The 26205-nt window shown below is 41.0% G+C and overlaps 1 protein-coding gene across 3 annotated transcripts; it reads left to right on the forward strand.

The window, feature by feature from the left end:
* Positions 1 to 242: 242 nt before the first annotated feature.
* On the forward strand, positions 243 to 24338 carry Arl5a (ADP ribosylation factor like GTPase 5A). Of its 3 annotated transcripts, none has more exons than XR_008719355.1 (7): positions 243 to 543; positions 8292 to 8352; positions 8783 to 8930; positions 10557 to 10640; positions 16922 to 17073; positions 19945 to 22493; positions 23999 to 24338. XR_008719355.1 is itself a non-coding variant. In XM_055600432.1 (6 exons), exons 1-6 carry the CDS (start codon positions 498 to 500, stop codon positions 19991 to 19993), a joined length of 540 nt encoding a protein of 179 aa, XP_055456407.1. In that variant the 5' UTR covers positions 243 to 497; the 3' UTR covers positions 19994 to 24338. The 3 variants fall into 3 exon arrangements, 1 of the variants encoding a protein (XP_055456407.1); XR_008719354.1 differs by having other exon boundaries at positions 19945 to 20771; positions 22431 to 24338; XM_055600432.1 differs by having other exon boundaries at positions 19945 to 24338.
* The last annotated feature ends 1867 nt before the right edge of the window (positions 24339 to 26205 follow it).

Genomic DNA, 26205 nt, shown 5'->3' on the forward strand with positions numbered 1-26205 from the left:
GCCCCGCGCACCCCGCCTCCGGCTCCACGCCCCGCCTCCGGCTCCAGCCCCGCCTCCGGCTCCACGCCCCGCCCCTGGCTCCAGCCCCGCCTCCGGCTCCACGCCCCGCCTCCGGCTCCAGCCCCGCCTCCGGATCCAGCCCCGCCTCCGGATCCACGCCCCGCCTCCGGATCCACGCCCCCGTCTCCGGCCCCGCGCCTGCGCGCTCCCCTCGCTCCGCCCCGCGTCTGCCTTAGCGGCCACCGGAGAGGAGCTGGGGGAGGACGGTGGCCCGCGAGGCTCGAGCAGGCAACGCGGCGGCGATGTCCGCGAGGCCGGCGAGCCCCGCGGCGGTAGCGGCGGGGCCTCGCGCGTGGCTGGGCGGCCTGTGCTGCGGCCTCCCCGCGGGTCCCTGGGAGCGGGCGCGCGGCCGGCGTGGGAGCAGAGGCGGGGGTCCCGGCGCGTCCTTCTGCCCCGCAGCCTGAGCCCGGGCGGCTGGAGGGCTCGGCTGCCCGAGGATGGGAATTCTCTTCACCCGGATCTGGAGGCTGTTCAATCACCAGGGTGAGGCTGGGCCTGGCGGGGAGGTCCCGGAGGATCGCCTTTTGTCTCCCGGGAGCTGGGGAGAGGTTCCTCCCGCCGTACACCCATTGCTCCGATTGGATCGCGAGCGCCAAAGGTGTCCTGCCCCACGCCGGGCCCCCCGCGGACGGCCTGGCTCGCTTGCATCCCCGTCCCCTGCCGGCAGTTTATGTTTGGGCCGCACGGAGAGCATCTGGGGTTCGGGGGTGAGCACGGCGGGCCCTGGCCCTCGCGGCGCCTCCGAGCCACGGTATGCAGGATGCGGAAAGCTGGAACTAGTGCAGGACTCGTGGTTCGCTTTGGGCGGCGCACTTCGGGGGGTGAAGGGGAGGGACGGGGAGACCCACGCCGCGGAACTGTGATGGGTGCCTCGCCTTTGCCTTGTTTGCTTCTGTAGTAAAGGTCAAGCCTAAGGTCGTTTTCCTTCTTGGGTTATTAGAGAATTTGTTCTTTTTTTTTTTTTTTTTTTTTCTGGCCCTAGTTGAAGTGTTTCACTGAAGGCTTTTAAAACATACTTCGGGAGTCATCCGTTAGCGTTAGGTAACTAGCAGGTTACTGTTTAAGTTTGCCTAAACGCAGACATTGCCACGGAATGCATAGAGGACTTATACAAAATATTACAAAATGAGTGTGTGAAACTGGAGAGAATATATAGTGCTAACATAGTTACTGAAATGAAATGTGATTTTTTTTTTTAAAAAGCTCTACTTGCAGTTCATTCTTTCTGTCAACAACGTTCTCTTTTTCTCTTGTATAAACTGGAAGCCTTGTCGCACCCCCACTTTTTCCAGTTAAAACTTAATGAGCGGTGGTGCCTACTATTTAGTCCTCTTGCTCCTCCTCCAGGATAGAGTTGGCTTTATGGGAAGCGAGCAGACTGGGCCTTGTAATCCCCGGTGGGTTTTACTTTCTTAATAATAATTTCTTCAAAAGAGAGTTTAGATAATGATACTAAATGAAGTGGAAGGCGATAAAGAGGTATTTCCATCAGCACTGTCTGGGCCGCAGAGCGGGGGTTACTGGTCTCAGTGGCCTCACAATTCTGTGGGTTTATATAGCATCATCTAGAACAGGAGGAATTTGTGGGGCCTACAGTTTTTGAAAACTTAATCTCTAGGTTTGAAGTACTAAAGGTTGTAAAACTGGCGATGTCAGTGTGGGCAGTGTGTATCTAGTTTTGTCCTCTATAATCTTGAATTTAGTGAAGCTAGTGTTTTAGTTCTGCCGTGAGGTTTAGAAACACATTGTGCATTAAAGGGTCTCTGGCACTGCCTTCACTTTCTTTGAGTCAATGATAAAACTGTCTCTGTAACTTAAAAAATGAATTCGAACTTTAAAAGAAACCCAGCTGGTTGCGAGCAGTTAACAGGAATGTGTTTGGTATCACTACAGAACTTATGATCTGCGTTTTGTAGTAGTTTGCCTAAACATTTACTCTGTGCTTGAAGATTAACAAGAGAATGACTAGAGTTCAGTTTCTAGGATCGTACCATTCAGTATAGTGAAATTGTGAAAAAATTATATGTTCCACGATAAACAGTCTGTCCCCAGCCCGGTAGCTTCATGGTGTTCACTGCTCAGGTCAGACACTTGTTGGTGTTTTGGACCTGTGTTAAATGGCACACATAAGCTAAGCCTGTCTTTTGTGTGTTTATTTTACAGAAGATTCAGGACACATTTCTGTCTTCTTTTCACAGAGACTTGCAGGGAGAGGCTTTGAGTAATCGCAGTTTGCCATGTTGCTGAACTGAGAACCGTGGCAGCTGTCTTCTCAAAGAGCAGCCTGCTCGGTTAAAGCAGCGATGAGTGAGCATCAGGGTGAGCTGCCCACTGCTCAGCCGAGAAAACCAAGGTTATGTTTAGGTGATTCAGTAGAGCTCAAACTTTATTCTAGGTATTGTAATTCTTTTACATCATAAAAAAAATATCTGAAGCCGGGGAGGTAGCCCCAGTTGTAGTGCGCTCACCATTAAACCACCTGCAACCAAGAGACAACAGAGGATGTGGTGGGCTCACCTGTGAGCCCATCACTCAGGATGGCCTGGCTAGATAGTGAATTCAAGGCCAACCTGGGCTACTGGGAAAGAAGAAGCAGGCTTGGGCGGCTTCCATCAGTTGGATAAGGAAACAACAAGTGTGTTGTTGCTCGTTGGTCCTTTTAAGAAGACGCTGACATCTTTTTTTCTTTTTCTCCCTGTTGATTCAGTTGGTATGTTGTGAGTCTTTAGATCTAGGCTTGCCACCAGTGGCTCTGTAAAAAAGAGCTTGTTATCAGTGTTTTGTTAAGTAACAATTCATAACAGCAAAATTACAGTTACGAAGTTAGCCGTGAAAAGAATTCTATGGTTGTCATCAGAACAACATGGGGAACTGTATTAAAGGGTCGCAGCACTAGGAAGATTGAGAACCACTGCTCTGGGTGGTGGGAATAAGGCAGAGAATAAAACAGCCAAATCTTCTGGCCTTCATGAAGCTTTGATTGTAGTCCAAGGCAGCAGAAAAGGAACTCAGCCCTTCTCTGTGGATAATGAGCAGCCGATAGGATTAGTGACTTGCAACACCAGATTCCAGGTGTTTCACCCCGGTTGGTTAGTCTGCCTCAGTTGCATTACTCCTCGAAACTTTCTGTTTTGCAAATACACAGTAGGGCATTGTGCATTTAAAGTGATAGGCCTGAGATTTTAAGCAAGGATCTCCAGTGCCAGCGTGTCCTCTCCACCACCACCCCTAAACGTGCGCACACACAGTTATGAGAGGAGAGCCTCTCTGGCATCGATGTAGACTATAAAATGTTGAGGAATTTCCTTCTTGACAGCCTCGTGTGATCGATCGCTCTGCTCATTGGCTGTCTGAAGCTATGAATGAGTGCTGATACAGCTGCTCCTTCTGCGTAGACCTGATGTTGGGGAGGCCACCCCTGTTCTTGGCTTTGCTCTTCTTTTCAAGGCAATTCAAACGTTCAGGAGAGAGAGCAGGAAGGTGACCCCCAAAGGAGCAATTGGACCTCTTCTGGAGACTGGCTCTTAGGCCCCAGTGCACCCTGTCCACAGTCTCTGGTCAGTGGGTACATAGACAAGCTCACTGGAGGGCCATTGCAGGAGGAAGTGCTTGTTCCTGGTGACCGTGTGCTCTCCAGATAAGCCATTTGCAGCACATTCACCTTTACCCTTAGTACCTGGTTCTTGTGTGGCATAGTGATTAATTTTTATCTTCTTGCTAGTCTCTAGTTCTAATAGGTACTAGATACTTCCATTGTAAAACTTCCCAACCTCAAATTACTACGTGATTTCTGTCTCCTAATGGGTCTCTGATTTTGCATCTTTAATTGTTTCTCCCCCCCCCCCCGAAATTTCTTAACCTCTGAGCCATCCCTCCAGCAACCAGAAATTTTTTAAATGCAGGTCTTTGTCCCTGAAATCATCACTCTTCTGTAAATTAGCAAGCTTATTTTTAGCTTATTTTAAACAATAAAATTTATAATGTTCTTAAATTGCATTTTTAGTACAAAATAGCTTGATTAGATAGTACTTTTCAAACCCTTGTATTCTTTCAGGCAGATTTTTTTTGTCCACTACAAGATACTTCATTAAGCACATGCTTTGCTCAGGCTCTGTGCTAGATGAGGGAACGGTAGTGAACGTGGCAAATGGAGCTTTGCCTGAGCAGGTGTGTCCAAGCTGTTGATATTGGGACACAATTTGTCATCTGCAAAGTTCAAACTCAGCTGCATGGTCAAACTAAAAAAAAAAAAAAAAAAAAAAGTCAGAAAAAGTTCGTAGTATTTTAAATAAGTTTATGGGTTTTGTGCTAGGTCATATCGTAGAATGACATGCCTATCATATCTAGACCCATTAAGGCTCAGTGATAATTTGGTTTTGAGGTGATGGTGTTTGTGTTTTCCGACTTTGTGTGATTCATAGAGAGGAGGTTTTTAAATGACAGTTACTTTTTATTTTATTTCATTTTTTTGATAGTTTACTGAGTGGTGGTCAGAAGGATACAGACATAGACAAGATTAATTTACTGAGTGGTAGTCAGAAGGATACTGACATAGACAACAAGCGGACTAGTAGACTGCCTGGCTGTGTCAAAGAAAATGAAGGAGGAAACACAAGAAGTGTTTTTATGAGAAAACAATGTTGATTGGAAAGGTAAAGCCTGGATCAGGCTCAGAAGCCCAGCAGAGAGTAAGAGTGTGGTTTGGGCTCTCCTGAGTGCCAGAGCCTTTTAAATGAAGTCACACAGAGAAGCAAGGGCAGTGAATCACCCGTGTCAGAGCTGGACCAGCCAAAGTCCGATTGACATTTGTCCTTAGTAACATTACCTCCTAATATGCTTGCTATATTTCTGGGTCTGTGGAGTATTTGTCCTGAAGCACATTATAAGACAGAAATTATAACACATGTTGGAATTTACATTCTCTATAGAGACCATTACGTCTGGTAATGGGGAGGGCAGAGTGCTGAAAGGCTGTGAGGGGGTGATTTAGTATTAGAACACGTATGGATGATCTAATCCTATACCGGGGATAAGCTAGCTTGTGACTATTGCGTTACCACCTTATTTTACACAACTCTGTCTAAATGTTACAGTTCTCATCATGACTCATACACGCCCTATCTTTGATCTAGGAAGCTACCAATATAAGATGGTCCTTGCTAGCTTATTGTACACACATTCCCCTCTGTTAAAGTTGGAAGTGACCTTAGCTTGTGGACAGGAGGCTGGGGGGGGGGCTCTGCTGGATTACAGATTTTTTGGGTTGCACTTCTGAATTTTTGTTGTTGTTTTGTTTTATTTTCTAGCCTGTGGCTATTTGGAGAGTTTCTTAAGTTGTGCACATGATTGCTTTGAGTTTCTTCTTTCTTTTCTATAATGTCACAGTAACCTTCTGTGTTATTAGCTTACATTCCCTGTGTTGACAGTTTAGAAATCTCAGTCAGGGTGTGTATTTATGTATTTGGTGGTGGTATAAGACATGGTTAATTTTGTAAAGTTAGAAGAGTGCTGTTTCACAGTGGAGAATGGTGCAAGCAAAATTAAATAGGAAGTTGATGGGATAATGTGGAGACTAGGTATACTGACCAGCTGTCTGGATTTTAGTGGCCAGCCAAGAAAGGAATTAGGAGATTTGGATTAAGACATTTACCCTCTGTCATACTCATCCCATTTCACCTTGTTCCCAGTGATGTAATCTCCATTCTCCTATCTGCTTTATCAGCACGGGACATAGAAGGACATGTGGCCTCCACAGCTTCTGACTTTGGGTAGTCCCATCACCTTCTTATTGTTCCCCAACCCTAACTTTTGCCTGTTAGGGCTTCCCTCATTCCCAGTCTTGTAGAATAGAAAAAAATGGTTCTTTTTGCCAACTAAATCTGTTATCCAGCATGATTGGATTTTTCCATTTTGGATAGTCTTACCTGTTAAAAACTTTCCACCATGCCTCCTAATAAAGATTCTCACACTGTCATCCTTCATATGCCCAAATGAAATTCTTGTGTGTGCTCCACTTCTGCCCTGTTACTGCATAGTGTTTCTGTTCAGTATGCTTGCTTGCTCTGTCTGCTCAGCATGTGGCCAGGTGTGACTCCTCCCCCCTCCCAAAAATGCTCTCAGGCTTTTGGTGTTTTGTTTTTGTTTTTGTTTTGTTTTCTTTTTTGATATAGATAATCCTTCTAGGAGCTAAGAAAAACAGTGATTTTAGAATCAGGACATAAGTCCTTGAAGGCATAGCTAAAGATAACAAAACAAAAACAAAAAACCAAAACCAGATGAGGGTTTCTAATATAAAAGCTATTATTTTAGGAAACCAGATAGTTTCCTGCCAGTGTCTCCCCTATTCAGTGTCTCTTTAGAAGCTCAATTTAGATGTCACTGAAGACAAGTAACGATTCTTTATTGCATAAGGGTCATACCTCATTTAACAGTAAGCTAGGCTACCCTTTCTCTGGTGACCAAGATGGTGCTAAGTACCCTCTTTAAAACTCAGATTCATCTTTAGAAGTTAAAGGATTTGTCACCATTGAGAATGTTTAGGACAATATACTGCAGGCTTTGGAAGCAAGAACGACAGGAAAGCATCAGAACCTTTTGAACAGTAATGGCATTGCTAACATGCCTGTTCATAACCTCCTTACGTGATTAGGGTCTGTGTAAAACAGATCATGTGTTAATCACCTGTGGGTACATTATTCACAAACATGCATGGTTAAGTCATTCTTTACAGTTATTTACCATAGAGTCTTGTATTTTGTATTACTTTTGGACTGGTCCTGTTTCTTTTGTAATGTTTTAAGGACACCATTTCTTTCACTGATGATTATAAATTTGTTTTTCTTTCTGAGTACTGGAAAGAAGTCTATCTGAATTTTGACCTGTAGCTAATCATGTATTTCTTCAAGTTAAAACTAAACTGATATTTTAGAAAGGCTCTAGTTTGTTTTCAAACTGAGTCTCACTCTGTAACCTTTGCTATGTAAACTGTGCTAGCCTCCAACTCACCTGCTTCTGCATCTGGAGTGCTGTGATTAAAGAATTATGCCTCTACACCCAGTCCAAGACGCTCTAATTTAAAATCAATATTCAACTAGGGTATTTTCTTGTTGTTAGAGTACAGTTGGGGGTGCTTATATTAACAGAATTGAAGAAAGCTTCCATCATCGAATGGGTAATGCTTACATTTGCAAGGAAAAAAGTAAAATTAGAAAGGCCAACTTGTGCTAGTTAGAAACTTAACAAAAGGTACGCCAGCTGCAGAACCCAGCTGTTTGTTCCTGAGGCAGATGTGGCCCTAGCGTGAAGTAGCATTGATGGTCGTGAAGCCTATAACATGGCTGGAATCCCATGCTTCTCAGGAGTTTTCTGATTTTAATTTATCCATAAAATATACTTTCACCCTGACAGAATTGGTCATTGTTGTTTTATAATAATCACACTAAAAATAAAGTTTTATATATAAGTATATTTAATCTAAAATTTGTAAGTCTTGGGAGCAGCTGTTAGGTTGGCAGTGTCTATAGCTTATAGGTAGTAAGCCAGGGTTAGGGAACTATACTGTCAGCCAAGTGAGCTTGTTTTTTTGTTTGTTTGTTTGTTTGTTTTGTTTTGTTTTTAAGAGAGAGTGTCTTACTTACCATATTTCCTGGTCCAGCCTAGAACTTTGCGATCTTCCTGTTAGCCTCTCAAGTACCTGGGGCCATTCCTGGCTTGTAATTTCATGTGAAATATTTGTCTATATTGTACGTACTGGGGTTCTTCTGTGTCACACATTTTTTGTATTACTCTTCCTGCATTTGTGTATTCTGGGATAGTAGCAGGGTTGCGTTTGTGGACTCAGGAGAGTTTACGGTTACCCGTGGAACGAGCTCTTCCTCCTTATTTTTTACACAGCACACGGATATACACATCAAACTTTGGTAACTAAGGCATCCGTAGTTGTTGTGACTCCATTTGGGGACATTTTGCCAAGCATAGACTTCCCTAGGCCTAGAAAGAGAAAGTGCTTCTGAGGACCTGGAGAGGTTGTTGGAAGGATGAGGGGTGTCTGTGTAGAGCAAGGAGGGGCAAAGAGAATGAGCCTAACAGCACACTCCTTGCTTGTTGGAGTGTTCTTTTGAGTTCTAAGAAGGTTAAAAAGTGTTATGCAGTGACATACCACAGAAACAATGAAAAGTGAAGCGGGGGATCTATGTGTGTATTTCTAAGTCTCTTGTTGGTTTTTATTTCAGAGCACAAAGTTATCATTGTTGGGCTGGACAATGCAGGGAAGACTACCATCCTATACCAGTTGTGAGTATTAAGTGCTTAAAGTTATTGTTATTTCTAGTTTGTTCTGCTTTTGTGGTATTTGATAGATGAAATCAATGAAAAGTTATGTGGATTCAAGTAGAGTAACCATAAGCCAGATCCAAATTTAAGCAAGTGTGTGTGGTGAGCTAGAATTTTACATAACTTCAAGCATGCTCATTGTTTTGTAGTGAGCCTGCTCTTAGAAAACAGGAAAATATTTGTTCATACACTTTGCCAGAATGATCTGTGATGTTCTAAAGCCATTATTTATTTTGAGCTTTGTTTATATCCTTAGCTGATTCATTGTATGAGCTCACAGAAAAAGAACACTGGGGTATGAAATAGAGAAGTCATGCTGACTTGTCCCTGATGTACAAATTCATGAGATTAGCTAGCTTCCTCGTAATTTTGTGGATTTTTCCCCTCCTAGTTCCATGAATGAAGTTGTACATACATCCCCTACAATAGGAAGTAATGTGGAAGAGATTGTGGTTAATAATACACGTTTCCTGATGTGGGATATTGGCGGCCAAGAATCCCTGCGTTCTTCCTGGAACACTTATTATACCAACACAGAGGTAACATTCTTAATGCCGATGCTCACATGAGCATTCTGAGTCCTTGAGAAGCATTCAGATTTGAATCCCTACAGTCCTTTACAAATAGGACAGCAGTTTGATTTTAGAGTGCAAGCATAGTAGAGTCTTCCATTCCTTGTTTTAAATCTTTGACTTCATATGCATCATTGAGTCTCTGTAAGGAGAATTGGTGGTTGATCAGTTGGTCGGGTTACTTGATCCAGCAGTTATTTTAAAATGACTTGCATTTCATGATTTCTGATTGTTTTTTCTTCTTGCTATTTATATGTGGCTAAGGGGGAGAAATCCTGGCCAAGTGGAAGGGCTCTTCTGTGGTTTGAGTCCTCGCCAGTTTTTGCTGTGTATTTTCTTTTATACAGTGCAATTGCAATTAAATCCTTTAATTATAAGCATTTTAGGCATAATCATATGGTTTTATTTACGTGTTATGTTCCAAGAAAAAATTTCAAACCTGTGACATTTACATTCATTGCCTAGGCCTATAAATTGAAAAGTTGCACCAGTTGTTCTTATAGTGTGTATTATAAGGCTTTAAAAATATGTTCATATGTAAAGCTGATATTTAAGTCATTAATGATACCACCAATTGTCTCTCATGGCCTGGCCCCAGTACTCCATTAACTTTTCATCAGCTGTTTGGAGGACTTATATGTGTGGCTTTTAAAGGTGTATGTAGTGCCCCACATATAATGCTGCAGATGTTCACTTGTGTCGGCCTTGGGAAAGTTTTATTATAATACCATCTAATAGAATGAGCATCACAATAATAGTCTTCTGCCAGTAAGCTATCAGATGAAATCTTACAGTTGGTGAAAACTGAAGAACAGAAAAGACTGAAAACCACAGTGTTTTATTTGGAGATTATTACCTAGTCCTAAATAATATAATTTAAAAATATGTTTTAGTAATAGGTAATGAGCATTGTAAATGACCACACATTTGCTGTGTCCTTCTTGCCATTGGTGCCCTTGGAGTTTGGGGTGTGGTGGGGTCCTCTCCATAAGCACCATCATCTCATCATTTGTTCAGTGCAGAGCTGTGCTTGCAGGTAGCAGGTGTCCTGGGCATAAGGAAGCACTTGTTTTTAGATGCCAATTGATATTTCCAATTTGTTAATTTCTTTATCTCTCACATTATCCTAATTCATATACGCTTCTGGGTTTCAAAAGGTATTAATTAGTAATACTTGTCTGGAAGCAACTTAAACTTAGAACCTTAAGTGTTTGGATTTTTTTATGGAGTTTCTTTGTTTTAGTTTTGTTTGAAATTGTATGATGGGTAAATAAAGGGATATAGGCCCTGTATAGGGACATAGTATTCATATAGTTCCTATAGTAATTTTGAAAAGAAAAAAAAGTGTTCTATTTTGATTAGAGTGTTTGCATCATATTCTCTTCTTTTGTTTTCCTTAAAAATTGGTAAATGAGTTTGAGTTAGAATGAGTCCTTAGGCTTTACAGTGAGTCTGCTAAGCAGTCCTGGTTCTCTACCATACAGTAGACCGCATGTCTTGATATCAGTGTCATATAATTAAATAAGTACCTTATGACTTTTCAGATACCAAATTCCGTAAGTCACTAATGATTTTTTTTGGTAATCATTTTAGTTTGTAATTGTTGTTGTGGACAGCACAGACAGAGAAAGAATTTCTGTAACTAGAGAGGAGCTCTACAAAATGCTAGCCCATGAGGTAAGTCTGCGTTTGGTGGTAGTCGGGATGGGCATTCTGTCATTTCTTTATGGTCTCTCATGAGTATTTCAGTTAAAAAATTATCTGTTGGTCATGGCTACTTGTCATTCATGTTTTATGATTATGTTGCTCCCCAAATTTCAAGTGCGTCTAGAAACAGGAGAAAGATTATGCAAACAAACATAGTCTGATATTTAGCTTCAAAATCTAATTTAGAGGTTTCACTGGGCAAAAAGAATTTCTACAAATAGTTTTTATTTTACATTTCAGGCATATTATTCATACAGAGAATTATCATTTGACAGGCACATCAGAAGAACCTGGATGTATAACAGTTCTTGAGTGTTCTCTGTTATCAGACTAATATTTAAACTTAGTTGCTCTTAATTTTTTTCTTTAAATCTTATCTCCTTTACCAAATAAAATATAAATGACTAGCTTATAATTATGCTAAGTTCTTCAAAATACTACTAATTCCAGTATTTAAAATTTAAATAAGTTAGGGCTGTGGGTATAGCTCACTGGGAGAGTATTTGCCTGGCATGCATGAAGTCCAGGCCTTCGCTGTCCTGAAACTTACTATGCAGACCAGACTGGCCTCAAACTCAGAAAGATCCTTGCCTCTGCCTCTGAGTACCTAAGGTGTACACACACAGCCAGAGGCTTTGAGTCTCTATAGTATACTCCCTATTGCAAAAAAAGAAATGCCCTTCATAGCTTACTGAAGCTGATAGCAACAGTAATCTATGAATGTTTAAAAAGCGTTTTGACAGGCAAGTTACATTAATTTAAGAAAACAGTAGCAATGCCCTTTCTTCAGGGGCTTGTTCCTTGCCTGGGGTTTTGTCTGGTTTACAGCACTGGTGAGTTTTGTCCAGTAGACTGGGACTTAAATTCAGTTGTAAAGCAATAGGTTGTACCCATAATAGTCATGCCACTGTTGTACCAATAGGCACACATTTTCTCTGGCATGATACTACTGTAGTACACAGGATACATAGTCAGCCAGATTGCTGGTGACAGTTCTTCCTCTAGCAGCCCACAAAGTACCTTCTAGCACTATGACAACCAGCCATTAGGAAAGGAGCCAATTAATAACACCTGATATCTCCATATCTTGTAGCCAGAGCATGCATTTTCCTCAGCAGTATGGACTCTATGCAGCCAAGAGCAGTAGCATAGCTTTGTAGTTTGTGGGGCCTCAGGGTCTCCCTGGCTGACAGTTCGTTGAGAGGTTGTCCAGCTCTGGTATTTGGATTTTTGCCCAACAACCTTGTGGCTCCTAGAAGTGCCCTACCCCACTCACACAGTGTCTTCTTGGTTTCTTTTCTGTTGATGTAATAAAAATACTCTGACAAAAGCAGCTTAAGGGAAAATAGTTTGTTTTCGCTTACAGTTCCAGAAGGATATAGTCAGTCATGGTGGGGAAGACACAGCAGCATGCAGGAGCCTGGCTGCTCACATCACACCCACGTTCAAGAAGTAGAGAATATCAGCGGGAAGTGGGCTTTGTCAGATGGCTTCAAGGCCTACCCCTGGTAACTTAGTTCCTCCATCTAGGCTCTGTTCTTAAAGTTCTGTCACCTTTCCAAACAGCATCATTAGTTGGGAATCAAGTTCTCACATATATGAGCCTGTGGCAGTCATTTTACATTCAAATCACAACATAAAGACATGCAGTTTTATTAAAACTGCCATCTTTACTGTTCTGGATGCTTTTACATATCTATAGAACATGTGTTAGCATTGTATAATGAAATCTTTTTACAAAGCGTAGGCAGGATCTCTGAAAAACTACTGTGTAAGTACCAGTTGATGGCTTAAAGGTTGCTAAAAAAGAAATATTCGCAGATGCAATACAGCATAAAAAGATCTCTTCTTGCCTCTCAGTTTTGTTAGCAAAAGAGCAATGATGAGAACAGCCTATCTGGATGAGAGACATTGCACTTTAGTCCTCCATAATCTAAAAACATTTACCGTGAACCGTCTGGCTTCCTTGACCTGGTTATTGTGTTACTTCAAGGCTGTTTCATATTTCTTTAATAGCATCAGTGTTACTGCTCAGCTTGGCTCAGGCCCAAGTGGAGAGCAGAGCCATATTTGCCTGCTGTGTCTAGCACTGGAGTCAGCTCCTGCTCTAGGCCATCACTGTACCATTGCTTTTATGTCAGCCAAATTTGGCTGCTGAGAAGACTCCACGCTGGGCAGTCTCCACTCCCAGTATGCTTTTATATGTCTACAGCAAGCTATCACTTAGCTGGTTTATCACTCTCTGTAAACTACTGCTTAAGCTTTTTAAGCCTTCCAGAAGCTTAATAGCTTCTAGCATTTGGCTTTCTGTTGTTTTTCTGGGAATTCCAACTTGACAGAAGTCTTAAGACATTTGTCTTGGACAGACCATCTTTAACCTGTCTCATTTCCTCTTTATTTCTTTATCATTTTACAAACCTAGTCTACATGCCAATCTCCTTCATTTTGATTCACTGAAGCCTTTCCAACCTCATAAAGATCATGCCCCACCATAGGGCTTAGCAACAGTAGAGTACCAACTATTGTACCAAAGTTCACAGGGTGAATTATTGACTTAAGGGAATATGGGTAAGGGGTTACTTAGAGGAACACAGCTGACACAAAGGCAGTTTACCCAAAAGCCCATGCTATGGTGGTTGATTTCCTCATGAAAGCAGCATTTCTGCAACTTAGAAATAGCTCTGATGACCCTTAGTCATAGTCTCTTCTCCCTTTAAATAACCTTGGAGAAGAAGCCTTGTGTGTCTTCTAAGTTTCAGGAGTTTCCTGAGGCTTGTGAATTGTTTACATCCTGAGCCTTAAGACATCTCCTTCCAGGATACAATGATCCACTTGGAAGGAAATTGCTACACAACAGATATATAAAGTGGATTTTTTTATTTCAGTGGAATTTGGTAAAGCCTAAGAAAATTGGGATACTTCTAATGAAGTTATATGTTACTGTTGATTCGATGCTTTCTTTTGAGTTTTGCATACAGATTTTATTGTTTCAGATAGACTGTCAAAAATTTAGGAAACGAAATAGAAACTGGGTTTTGTAAACTTAAAGATGCATGTTTTCCTTTTAGTAATTACCCACCCCCACTCAGGGACTGGCACCATTAGGGGGTGTGGCCTTGTTGGAGTAGGTATAGCCTTGCTGGAGAAAGTGTGTCCCTGAAGGTGGGCTTTGCTTCCAAATGCTCAAGCCAGGTCCAGTATCATTCTCTTTTCCTTCTGCCTGTGGATCCCAATGTAGAACTCTTAAATACTGTGTCTGCCATGATGACAATGGACTAACCTCAACTGTAAGCCAGCCCCAGTTAAACCTTTTCCTTTATAAGAGTTGCTATGGTCATGGTGTCTCATCACAGCAATAAATACCCTAACTGAGACAATGATCATGCTATAGTGTGCACTCTTTCCTGTTTGAGGCTCAAATTCTGGCATTCTTGTCAACCCTTTGGGGTTTTAAAAATATATCTTGTCATTCTTTGTTCATTCACTTAACAAGTTCTAGTTTTAGTTTGAGAGACAAGAAATAAGCCATAAAAGAGGCAGAAAATGACAATTTTTTCCAGCTGTATTTTATAAAAGAAACAAAAACATTCTTCACTTTATCTCAGAGTAGTGTTTTATGGGGACTTTAGAAGGAAAACCATATATACATGGTATCTCTTGAGTGTGTGCATGCCTGTGTGTGTGTGTGTGTGTGTATCCTTTAAGAGGAAACCTCCGTTTCATTGCACACTAATTGGCCATTATATATCAGGCTCAGTGTTTGAAGTAGAGCTAAAGCCTTTGGGTCTTTCTGCCTGGGGGACCCTAACCTGGCTGCTTTCCTTACCTTTGTCTGTTTTTGTGACTAACCAGCTTTTAAAGAGCCAGGATTTGTATATATCAAATATTTTTGAATGCCTTTTATCATAGGTACAAACATTCTTATTTAGAGTCATTGCTGGGAAAAGTCTGGTGTGCCAGTATCACCTTAAAGGGCACTCCCCTAATGACCAGAAACCCTTTAAGTAGGCTCCATTTCTTAAGGGTTCCTCCACTTGAGTGTTCTCTACAGGGAACCAAGCCTTTAACACCTGGAGGAAAATTGTTCTACCACCCACAGACATGGTTCAGCCCAGACTCTAGAGCCAGAACGAGAAACCCTGGGCTTGCTGGCTTACGAAACCCTGGGCTTGCTGGCTTACTCTTGGTCCAAAACCTACTCCAACCACTTCCCCTTCTCTTGGCTCCTATTTCCCACAAATACCTTCAGAAGTTGTCCATGCTAAACAACTCATTTTCTCTCTTTTAGAGCTTGACCCCATTTAGTACAAAAAAAAAAAATTTTTTTTTTTGTATCTTTAACAATTGCTATGTATATTCAATTTATGATCTAGCTTTTTAGTTTTCATTTTATCTTTAGATTTTTTTGGGGGGGGACTAAACTATGTCTGAAATTAATTAAATATGAAGTCTTAAAACTCCTAACCATCTACTTATGTTCTTGTCTGTTCTAGTCTAGCATAATCAGGTAACTCCATCCTGCAGAGGGCACTGTAAGAAAGTCATTCTTGATTATGCATAGAACTCTCCAAAGCTCTTAACCAAAAAGGAAGCTTCTTTTCCTACACCAGAAAGAATCAGGTCCCCAAATGGAGCAAGAGAAGTCTGTGTGGACCAGTATGAGTTTGTGTCCACTGCAGATGATGTCTTTAAGCACATTAACACAGTAATGCTGAGATGGCCTTTTAAAATGGGCATAAACCTTTAATCCCAACCTAGGAAAGCAGAGGCAGGTGGATCTCTTAATTCTGAAGCCAGCCTGGTCTGTGCAGCAAGTTCGAGGGCAGTGAGACCTTGTCTCAAAAAACAGATGGGGGAGAAGAAAGATGGCATTCAGCACAGCTCTGTAGACTCAGAAACTGTAAAGAGTTTAGTTTTTCCAGTGTCTATTTCGTGAGGACAGAATTTTATGGGAGTTTAAATCACTAATTCAGTTGCATTTTTTTTTTTTTTTTTTTTTTTTTGTGGATCCTGGCCCTGAATTTGAAAATTTGAAGAAGCAGATGATATCACCTGAGTACACACACACACACACACACACACACGCACGCACGCGCACACACAGTGTTTCCAAACTGAGAATTTAGCCCTGTGTGGTATATAGTGACTCCTTAATTTCTTGTGTGCGTACATAATACCACCTTCACACATTGTTAAGGAAACTTGCAGTGTGGTCATTTTCTGAGGAGTTTAATTCTCTTGTGGAACCCTGGTTTGCTGAGGAGTTTGAGGAAAGGGATGGTGATACATACATACAAGAAAACAGTTGGAACAGGGTTGATAAGACTGTCCCAATTGTCCAGAGAGTAGTTAAACTGTGAGTGATGGCACACACTTGAAATTCTAGCACCCCAGAGCTCTAGGGAGGGAGATAATGAGCTCAGGCTCAGCCTGGACTGCATATCAAGACCTCAAAAAACATAACAACTTACATGTGTTACAGTTTAATAAGTGATGATAATAAAGCAGCAGATGTAATGTGGAGAAGTGTATGAGGGCGAAGTTTTGGTACAGTAATAAAGGATGGCCGTTTCTAGACATTAAAGGTTTGGGATGTTTGGTTGTTGTTTTTTAGTTGGTGTAGTAGGTATTTCCTATGCTTTAAATATGATTAAGTATAAGCACTTAGGGCCGTAAAAGCATATTGTTTAAGACTAAACAGTTGGTGCAGAGGATCTCACAGATAGCTCAGTTGGTAATGTTTGCTGCTCAAGCATGTGAATCCAAGGATCTGATCCCAGCACACACCTATGTAAAATGGAAGAGGATAGCAGCATACACCCATAATCCCAGTGCTGGGCGGGGAGACAGGACTCCTGGGCTTACCAGCCAGAGTCTGAGAACATCAGTGGACTCTGTGTTCAGCGAGATTCTACTTCCAAAAGGTGAGGCATTCAACACTGACCTCCTGTTCCCACACATATCTGCACATAGAGGGCCTGTACTGCACCCCCACACACACACCAAAAGCAGAGACACACACCTGAGAAGTCTGTAAACGCACACAGGCTTATTCAAGACATGGTCATGGTTTATGTCTGTCGGTCTGTGGGCTGTGAAATAGTATTGTGTGGACTTTAAATTCTATGGGGGGGTCTGTGAGAAAAATTTTAATTATCAAGTCTCTTTTACTAAAATTATGAACAATGACTAGCTAAGTGGAAACTATATGGAGAAAGTACTAGCCTTTAAAGTTATATTTGCTTTCACAGGACCTAAGGAAAGCTGGGTTGCTGATTTTTGCTAATAAGCAAGATGTCAAAGAATGCATGACAGTAGCAGAAATCTCCCAGTTTTTGAAGCTGACTTCTATAAAAGACCATCAGTGGCATATCCAAGCTTGCTGTGCTCTTACTGGCGAGGGGTAAGATGTCGTCTCATGAGTATCCTACATTGGGCTCAGAAACGTGTGTCATCAAATTGATAAATATGCCAGGAAGTCTGGGTTTAAATCAGACTGGATGAGTATGTAATAAAATACACAATGCAGATATACACACATGAGCTAGCATGTAGGCCTGTGTATTCTACAGCTCCTGTAGCAGCTTAGAGAAATGAGAGTGTCACTAAGCGCTGGAAACATCAGAAAATACTTTCTGTGCTTTTTAAAAAAATATTATGTGTATAGGTGTGTTGCCTGAGCAAACTGTGTGCACCACAGGCATGCTGAGCCCACAGAGGCCAGAAGAGGATATTGGATCTCCTTGGATTGGAGTTACAGACATTTGGGTGCTGGGAATTGAACCTGGGTTCTCTTTGAGAGCAGCCAGTGCTCTTAGCTGCTGAGCTATCTCTCCAGCCCCCAGAAAATACTTTTGATAATGAGCCTGGGGCTGAAAAACTAAAGCTTGACAAGCGTGTCCTTCCTAGAGTACTTTCCATGCAGTGACTTTCTTAGTCCTCACAGCAGCTCTTATGCCTAACACAGTAGAAATAAAAGAGGATTTATGTGTAAAACTGGCATATATCCACCACGGTCAGGCAGTGTTGTCAGATGGAAATTATGCTGTCAAAAAAAAAAAAAAAAAAAGTGGGAGGCAAAGGTGTAGTGTGTTAGTAGAGCGCTTATCCACACATGCCAGACCCTGGGTGGAGTCCACATCCCACCCCATGGGGAGTGGGAGTAAAAGCAGAATGTCCTTGTTGCCTGAGCAGGGTATTGGAAGGCAGTATGATTTGCCCGGGTCTTGTGCCCAGAGCTGAATTTAAGAAGGAAGTAGTGGTGAGCTTTGTCAAATGTCTGATCAAGGACCAGGAAGATGGAAAAAGTACTATTGAATTTAACAGTAAATGAGTGAACTCAACCTGTGCATTGGGAAAGTGGGCAGAAGGAGGTCAGTTGTGGTTTAAAAAGAAAATAAATTTTAGGATAGCGACTGTAAAGTCTTTAAAAAATGACTTATTTATTTTAGGCTCCTTTGTGCCTGAGTGTGTATGTGTGTGCCATGTCCATGAGGGAACCCATAGAGGTCAGAAGAGAACATGGGATGCCCTGGAACCTGTCTTGTGAGCCATCATGTGGGTGCTGGGACCAAACCTGGGTCCTCACCTAAGTAGTAGAAGTTCTTAACTGCTGAGCTGTCTCTTCAGCCCACCTGTTAACGCTTGAGTGTAGCAAGAAAAGAAATATGAAATAGAGGTTGGAAATAGGGTAAAAAGCTAAAAGATTAATTTGTTACTACTTTTCAAAGGTATGGAGATCTTTATCTATTCAAAAGCAGTAGAAAGAAACGAGATTATAAAAAGAGGTCTTAAGTTTGGGGCTGAAGTTCTGGTAGGACCAAAAACCTAGAGTACAAAAGATAAGTAAAGTGACAGGAATTATTTCCTTCTGAAAACCATGATGAAGGATGAATGAACATGAGGCATTCAAATCAGATCACTGAAATAGACCAAAATCTTGGTTTCTGTTTGGGTATCATTTTGCTTCAGTTGGTTGAAGACTGGGCTGTAGAGCATGGCCTCCCTTGACCCCACACCTCCATTGCTAACCTTGGTAGGCCTGGACTTCTTGTCAACTCTGGGGAGTATTGTGACCTGACTGGCTGTAAAGTAACTGGTGCAGTTTGTAGTTTATTAGCAGTGGACTGCTGTTCATTGAAGTTTGAGGTCATTGTTTTCCATCCACTGTTTTCTGTCAGTTTAAAAGTAGGAGTCTAATTTTGAAGAAGAATAACCACTCCCAAAAATAGTTTGCTTCATTGATTTCTGTTTGTGTGTTCTTTTTATTTTTTCACTTGGGCTGGAGAGAAGGCTCTCTTCCAGAAGACTAGGCTTCAGGTCCCAGCATCCATGTCAAACGACTCATAACTGTCTCCAACTCAAGCTCCAGGAGATACTGTGTCCCCTTTTTGCTTCTGTGGGTACCTGCACACGTATGCATACAAACACATACACATAAATAGTAAAAAGTCAATCTCTAAAAAAGTCACTGCAGCAGTCACTGGCTTTTATGTCTATATGTGCTCATCCTAGAGAATAGACAGTTTTGAAGCTTACTGTCACATCACTGATAGCTGTTTCCCTCTTGTTAGACATTTGGTTTCTCTTATCACAAGAGTAATCCCTTTCTATATTTCAAAGTAGTTCAGTTGCTTCTTGTTGGTCAATAGAAAGTAATAATAATGATGTAGTCTCTTGCCTCAAATGTTTTACATACAGTTATTTAATATATATATGCATTATTCATGTTAAGAACTCTATTATATGTTTAGTATAATATCCCATTATTTTTACCTCATGACATAAGCATTTTTTATGTCAAAAGTATTTTTTTGAAACAAGTTTTTACTGTTTTATAATGTGAATGTTCTAAAATATATTGGGTTTTACTTACTCTATCAGATTTCACTTTTTCTTATTTAAAAATGCTCCAATCCATAGTCTTATAAAAAATCTCTTTACCATCTGATTTTTGTTTTTAGGATGCACTGCTTGAATTAGAAAAGCAAGCACAGAATGTTGATAAACACACACACGCACACAGTGTGTACATCCATGGACATAGGTCGTGTGAGTTTCCTGTTTATGTTAGGCGCTGTTCTAAGCATTGAGGTAAAACTGAACCAAAACCTTGTGTGACCTAGTGGTAGCGCATCTTTGAAGTAGCAGTCCCTTCATCAGTTGCCACTGCACTGTTCTTGCTCTTCAGATTGATGGAGACTACTGTCTGCTAGTAGACAGCCTGTAGCTTTTTAGGTCATACTGAGTAACAAGATTTTTGTGGTTGTCATAGGTTATGCCAAGGACTTGAATGGATGATGTCACGGCTGAAGATAAGATGATCTCTGCTGACCTCTTCTCACGGACTCTGTATGAGCAAAGTGCTGGACTTCACCTGAAATCTGCAAAAATGGTTTAGATATATTTATAATAAACTGACTGAAGAGTTTTCTATAAGAAGAGAAATGAAGACCACATGTTGAAAACAAAGACAAAATGTCACCACCCAGTTTGCTCTCTCAATCCTTCCAAAGCTGTGACTGACGTTTTCTCATGGTGAATCCTCTCAGGACATGGTAGAGCTGTGGCGAGGACAAAGGCAGAGGAAGACATTTGAACTTTAGAGCTTTATTGTCAGTGTGACTTGCCCACCCCACCCCCACCAAGTTGAATGTTCCCTTCTCATTACATTGAATCCAATACAAATCAGCACAGATACGGTTTCCAGTTTTTAAAAATGTAATATTATGGGAAGTATTTTGCTTAAAGTTGAATATGTATTGTGTATATACCTCAAGTTCAAGTTAATGGCTTTGATTTGTGTTCGAAAGAAAAGCAAATAACAGAAGTTAATACTAGCCTTAGTTATTATCCTAATGTCAGTGCAAACCAACATTGGTGTTAAGTGTCATTGTTTAGTTTACCCCTCTGTTCTCTGTATTATCCTAACAAGCCAACCTTGACTCAGAATTGTTGAGCTGCTCCTTAAAACTGAGACAGGAAAAAGCTTGACATTGTATACCTATTTTGGTTGCTGGGTAATACAGCTGGAAACATATAACACAAGTGAACAGATTTCAGCCAGACTCCTGGCCTGCTGTGGCTGGGCAGAATTACATGGTAAGCAGCTGTCAGGCTTCTCTTCTGTAGATCCTTATGCCAGTTCAGCTACTAATCCTTCACTCTGAAACTGTGATTAAAACTATCAGTTGATTTTTAATTGAAAATTATGGTGTGAAATATATCTACCCAAAGAGGTAACGTTCTATTAATGGTAGTAATTAATTTAGCTGCAGCCTTTTTAGGTATTAAATTATATGACAAAGAGTTAAAATGAATTTGAGAGTAAACATAAGGCATAGTTTTCAGTGAACACTGATAATTTCTCCATTTGTAGATTTGTGACTGTAGGTTTTCTTACATCTTCTTCAACTCCATAAAATGCCTTGTTTCATAGTTGAGAAATCCAGAAATGCTGAATGATTTCAAGAATTTGATTAAAAATTTGCCATGTTTCACTATTTATACTAGAAGTAATTTGACCCAAAACACCTTTTATATTTGTTGATTTTTTTTTAATTTATCTGAAGTTGAAGTGTTTCTGTCATGACTATAAACAGAATTATCCTGTGTTTTAACATATTCTTGGTGACTCTATATACCTCTTGTACCCTGAAAATTTGAAAGTTAATCCAAACTGTCAAGATTTTGGATACTCAAGATTTAACTAGTTTTAGTATCACACTTTAAAATTTCTTAAAGATGTTGGTAAGAAATAGAAGTCCACATATAAACATTGATGAAACTTTGAAAAATCTTTCAGTAAAATGTAAGACACTTACTGTCTAAACCTAACAGGCACAGATGAGTGTTAACTCGGGATACTTTGTGTTTGAGATTGTGCTGTATGGCCCTCAATCACTAGGCTTTGCAGTGCTAAGTCCTCTTCATATGTTCTTATAATTTTGTTTTAATCATGAGAATTTTTCTCTCGTATGTTAAAAGTACCCTCCCTCCCACATCTACAGCTTTTTAGCATTTCATTTTTTAATTTGAGTAGTCACGTGCACAGTTGTTTGGATCACATCAGTTACATCAGTTCAGCACATACCAGCACATTCTGGTGTTGCTAAGGTTTTGGCTAAAATTTATTCTTAATTGGATGTTTAAAGCATTTGCTCCTTTGCGTTAGTATAGTCAGTTATTGATAGGACATAAAAAAGCATGAAAACTTTACCACATTTACAAAATATAAGGGTTTGGGGTTTGTTTTGTTTTGTTAACCCTTTTAGGCTAAGAGTAAAAAAAAAATATACCTGTGTACTTGTACATAAAAACAAAATTATGACTGAGTAAAAAGAGATTTAATATATGAAGATATCAAAACTGTCATTAACAGTATTAGGTCCAAATATGGTGGAGCACCCCCTGATGTCATGCTGGCAGTTTACCTGTCGTGGGGCAGAACTCGGCAAGTCCTGTGGTTTCAGATGCTAAGATCTGACTTCTGGGTATACACAAACATCTCACTGAACCTCACTGCGCTCAGCTTTGAAAAGAACAAAGATTTATACCTCTGTACCTGTGGGTAGATTTAAGTGTCCTGTTTTGATACTAATTTTAAAAGTTGTTTAACTTCTCTTGATATCTTGGTAAAAGTGACCATAAGAGAAATCATTTGAATATATTTGATTTTGTCATAATGACATTTATAATGTGTATGCTTCCCATTCTGTTGAGAGTTTTATTTTAAAAATTCTGTTTCCCATATATTTCTAGCACACCTTGGCCATCACAGTAGACAAAGAATACACAGAAGCCAAGTGGGCTGGGCAGTGGGGAGTAAGTATTCATTTTCTTGTGATATTTTGCCTTAAGAATAAAATGTGCTTTAGCACTGCTGGCTGGCATTGTTAATGCAAGTGGTAAAGCGAACCTTACAAAAGCATGTCATGAGATAGAAGGAAGACGAGTTTGTTCCCTGGCCTTGAAGAAGTGCCTCGTAGGTAGTCATGAAAGTCACAGGTAAGTAAGTGGGGGAGCTTGAGGACAGGCAAGGGGTCCCTAAAGTGTTCTTTTTCTTTGTCTGAGTGTGTAGTATTGAGATGCCTAGAAGAGGCACTTAAATTTCTTGCTGTAACTACAGCAATCACATACAGTACAGGCAACCTCAAAATCTGTTTATATTAGTGTAAATAGAAAAATCGTAGACGGCTGTCTAGTTTTTTCTGCAGGCATTTTAGGAATGCGTCTGTAGTCTCTTCTACTTTGTAAATAAGGGATAACAGCACATCCTAGATCATACGTGCATTTTGGGGTCTTCTAATTGCCCTTGGTATCCTGGTATCATTCCCATTTTCAAGGTGAAGGAGAAACGGGGCTCCGTTACATAACATATTTGACCATTTCCATTCCCCAAACATAACTTGGAACTTCTTGTTCAGGAGCAACTTCCGTAGCTCAGCCAGCCCTTGCTTCCCTGGATGTTTGCTTACCACCAATGACCGTTGCTCTTTTCATCTGAAGGAATTCTAAACTCTGACCACTAGGTTTTGAGTAACCTTTCTAATTCTGTCTGTCCACCCACCAGTGACTTGACTCACTGTTCTGGACCTTTTGCATCAGCAGAGACGCTGAGTCTGTCAGGAGACCAGATTCAGATTATGCTATACAGAAACCAGTAGGAGAATCATATGTTATCCTATACTTAGCACCTTAATTTTAACTTAAAAGTTAAAATTAGCTTAAAATTAACTTCTTATGCTGACAGCTAGATTCAGAAATACAAGAAAAATACATAGACTATGTCAGGTCCTTGAGCTATGAGTTAGGACCGAAGGCTATTAACGTTGCATTCACATTATCCTCATATAACTAAGAATGGTGATGTTAAGAGGTTAAGATGGAGTGGAGAAAGGTGACCAAAAAAAAAGCTGTCTATAATATTGAGCCTGAAGACATCCTAAAATGGCTCCCCACATTCCATGTTTTCTCATGTTTACTTAAATAGCCAAGATCAGCATTTAATGTCTAAAGAAATTTGTGATTTGATACCTAGTATTACAAAATAAACCTGCTAAAACAGGCTTTTAAAAACAGCAAAATAAGCCATATGTAGTGGTGTTAAGTCTGTAATCCCATCACTCAGAAAGCTGAGACAGGAGAATTGCTGGGAGTACAAGGTCAGCCTGGGCTAAATAGTATCATGCACCAAGACTAAATCACAAAAGACAGCCAGAAAGGGAGAAAAAGGCAGCAATCAACCATCATGTGTTCCTGTAGAATCAGATGTAATAGCAAAGGTTTCGGGATGCTACTTACAAAACATCTGTGCACTTTCCTCAAAGCAGGTGTGATCGATTAAGACTGTGATGGTGGAATGAAGGAGAGCGCAGAATTTAGCACTCTGGATGCTTAAAAAGTGAGTGCTTGTATTTAACCCTAAAAATGGTTTGAAGTTGGGAAGAAATGTAACAGGATACAACTGGGCTAATTATGCAATATTTCATCTTTTTAATTCTCTAACTCTGTACTATTCCTGAAATGGAAGGGTGAGTCTGTGGTGTTGCCTGCTCAATTTGCAGATCTTTGGTAGACATTTCTCATAGTGTGTACTTAAGAAGTGCCTGACATTGATTGTGTTGATTTCTAAGTCCATGTAATAAATGATATGTGTTTTCTATGGTATCATGTTCTTGGTTTGGTTTTTGTTGTTTTAAGACAGGACGTAGCTCTAGCTGTCCTGAAACTCACTGTGTAGATCAGGCTGGTCTCTAACTTGAAGGATCCACCTGCCTCTGCCTCCTGAATGCTAGGACTAAAGGTGCATGGCACCACTCCCGGCTGGTGTTGTATATTCTTGCCTTACTCATGACATAAGCCTCAGGGGTTCTAAGGCACCATTTATGTTTGATTTAAATTAAACCACAAAGTTGAAAATACCAAACCAAATATAGGGAAACATGGATAAAACTAGTTTGTTTTTTCTGCCAGAAAATGGGTTTTAACAGATTTATGCAAGGGTAAGAGATAAAGGTTTTTAGGGAAAGGACAGTAAATTCCCAAGTGTGGATGTGAGCTTATCAAGAGGTAGGGTGGCAGGGACTTGAGGTGTTCTAAGAAAGCTGTATGAGGGGTGGTGGTCTGAAGTTAGTGTTCAGAGTGTTAGGAAGTGAGGTCATGGGGTGGTCTGAGGAGCAGGATGAAGATTTGGGGCTAAAAGAGGCAGGTTCCCTGATTACCTGCTATGCTAGGTTACAGGAAAAGCACATTTGTAACTTTATTTGTAAGAGTCTCAGACAGCCAATCAGTTCATGTCAGAGACAGTCCCTCTTCCCATTACTGTGTAACCCACTTAGACACTAAACTGCCATGGGCTACATCTGCGCAGGGGTTCTAGGTTATCTCCTTGCCTGGTGCTTGGTTGGAGTATGGGTCTCTGGGAAGATCCCTGTGTTCAAATTTTCTGGTTCCATTGCTCTCCTTGTGGGGTTCCTGTCCTCTCCATAACCTATTTCCCACTTCTTACATAAGATTCCATGCACTCTGCCCAACGGTTGGCCATAAAGTCTCAGCGTCTGCTTTGATAGTCTGCAGGGCAGAGCCTTTCAGAGGCCCTCTGTAACAGGTTCCTAGATTGTATCCTGCTTTCTTCTTCTGATGTCCTTCCTCTTTATCTTTCGAAATGGGGATTGAGCGTTTTAGTCAGAGTCCTCTCTCTTGATTAGTTTCTTTAGATAGACAGATTTTAGGTTTATCCTATAAGTCTATATGAGTGAGTATATACCGTGTGTGTCACTTCCCCCTGAGGGGAGAGCAGTCTTACCAGGCCACAGAAGATGACAATGCAGCCACTCCTGATGTGATCTGATAGACTAAGATCAGAAGGAAGGAGAGGAGGACCTCCCCTATCAATGGACTTGGGGAGGGGCATGCATGAAGAAGGGGAAGGAGGGTGGGATGGGGAGGGGAGGAGGGAGGGGCTTATGGGAGATACAAAGTGAATAAAGTGTAAAATAATAATAATAAAAGTCTCAGACGGAAGTTACATGCTTCACAGCTGGGAAAGCATCAAGCAAACATGTAGATCATATTTTCTTCAGTCTTACTCATGGCTTGCTGCTGTTTTACCGTCCTTACTTGAAGAGTATTATTTCAGCGTATATAGTCTTCACAGTGCGTTATGTCATGAAATCCTTTGTTCTCAGACTGTGAGGCTTCAGCCCAGCTCCATGGAGAGGAGGCTCCTTCCCCTTTCCGTGTTCCTGTGTTTTCCCTTTCTGTTCTTCTTTCACCTACTCTGAGACTTAAAGCCCCTTCTGCCTTCTGAAATCCATCCCACCTGAATAAATGCTCTATATTCAGGACCCGAAACCCTCACACAGCTACAGGGATCCAGTACTCGGAAGCCATGTCAAAACACTGGAAGAAGACAGCCTCTTTACTGAACGATGCTGGGAAGAGCGGATTTCCACCAGTGATGGCAACACAGAGCTTCTCCCCACATGGAGGACTCACTTGTCTGCCTGGATCTGTAGCCTTTTGGCTCTTGGGC

This window comes from Psammomys obesus, unplaced genomic scaffold (genome assembly GCF_907164565.1).
Source record: "Psammomys obesus unplaced genomic scaffold, mPsaObe1.curated_primary_1811, whole genome shotgun sequence".
NCBI lineage: Eukaryota > Metazoa > Chordata > Mammalia > Rodentia > Muridae > Psammomys > Psammomys obesus.

Coding starts and splice junctions, on each gene's coding strand:
- Arl5a (XM_055600432.1), top strand. CDS start 498: ATGGGAATTCTCTTCACCCGGATCTGGAGGCTGTTCAATCACCAGG. Junction 544..8,291: donor GAGGCTGTTCAATCACCAGG/GTGAGGCTGGGC, acceptor TTTTTATTTCAG/AGCACAAAGTTATCATTGTT. Junction 8,931..10,556: donor CTTATTATACCAACACAGAG/GTAACATTCTTA, acceptor TAATCATTTTAG/TTTGTAATTGTTGTTGTGGA.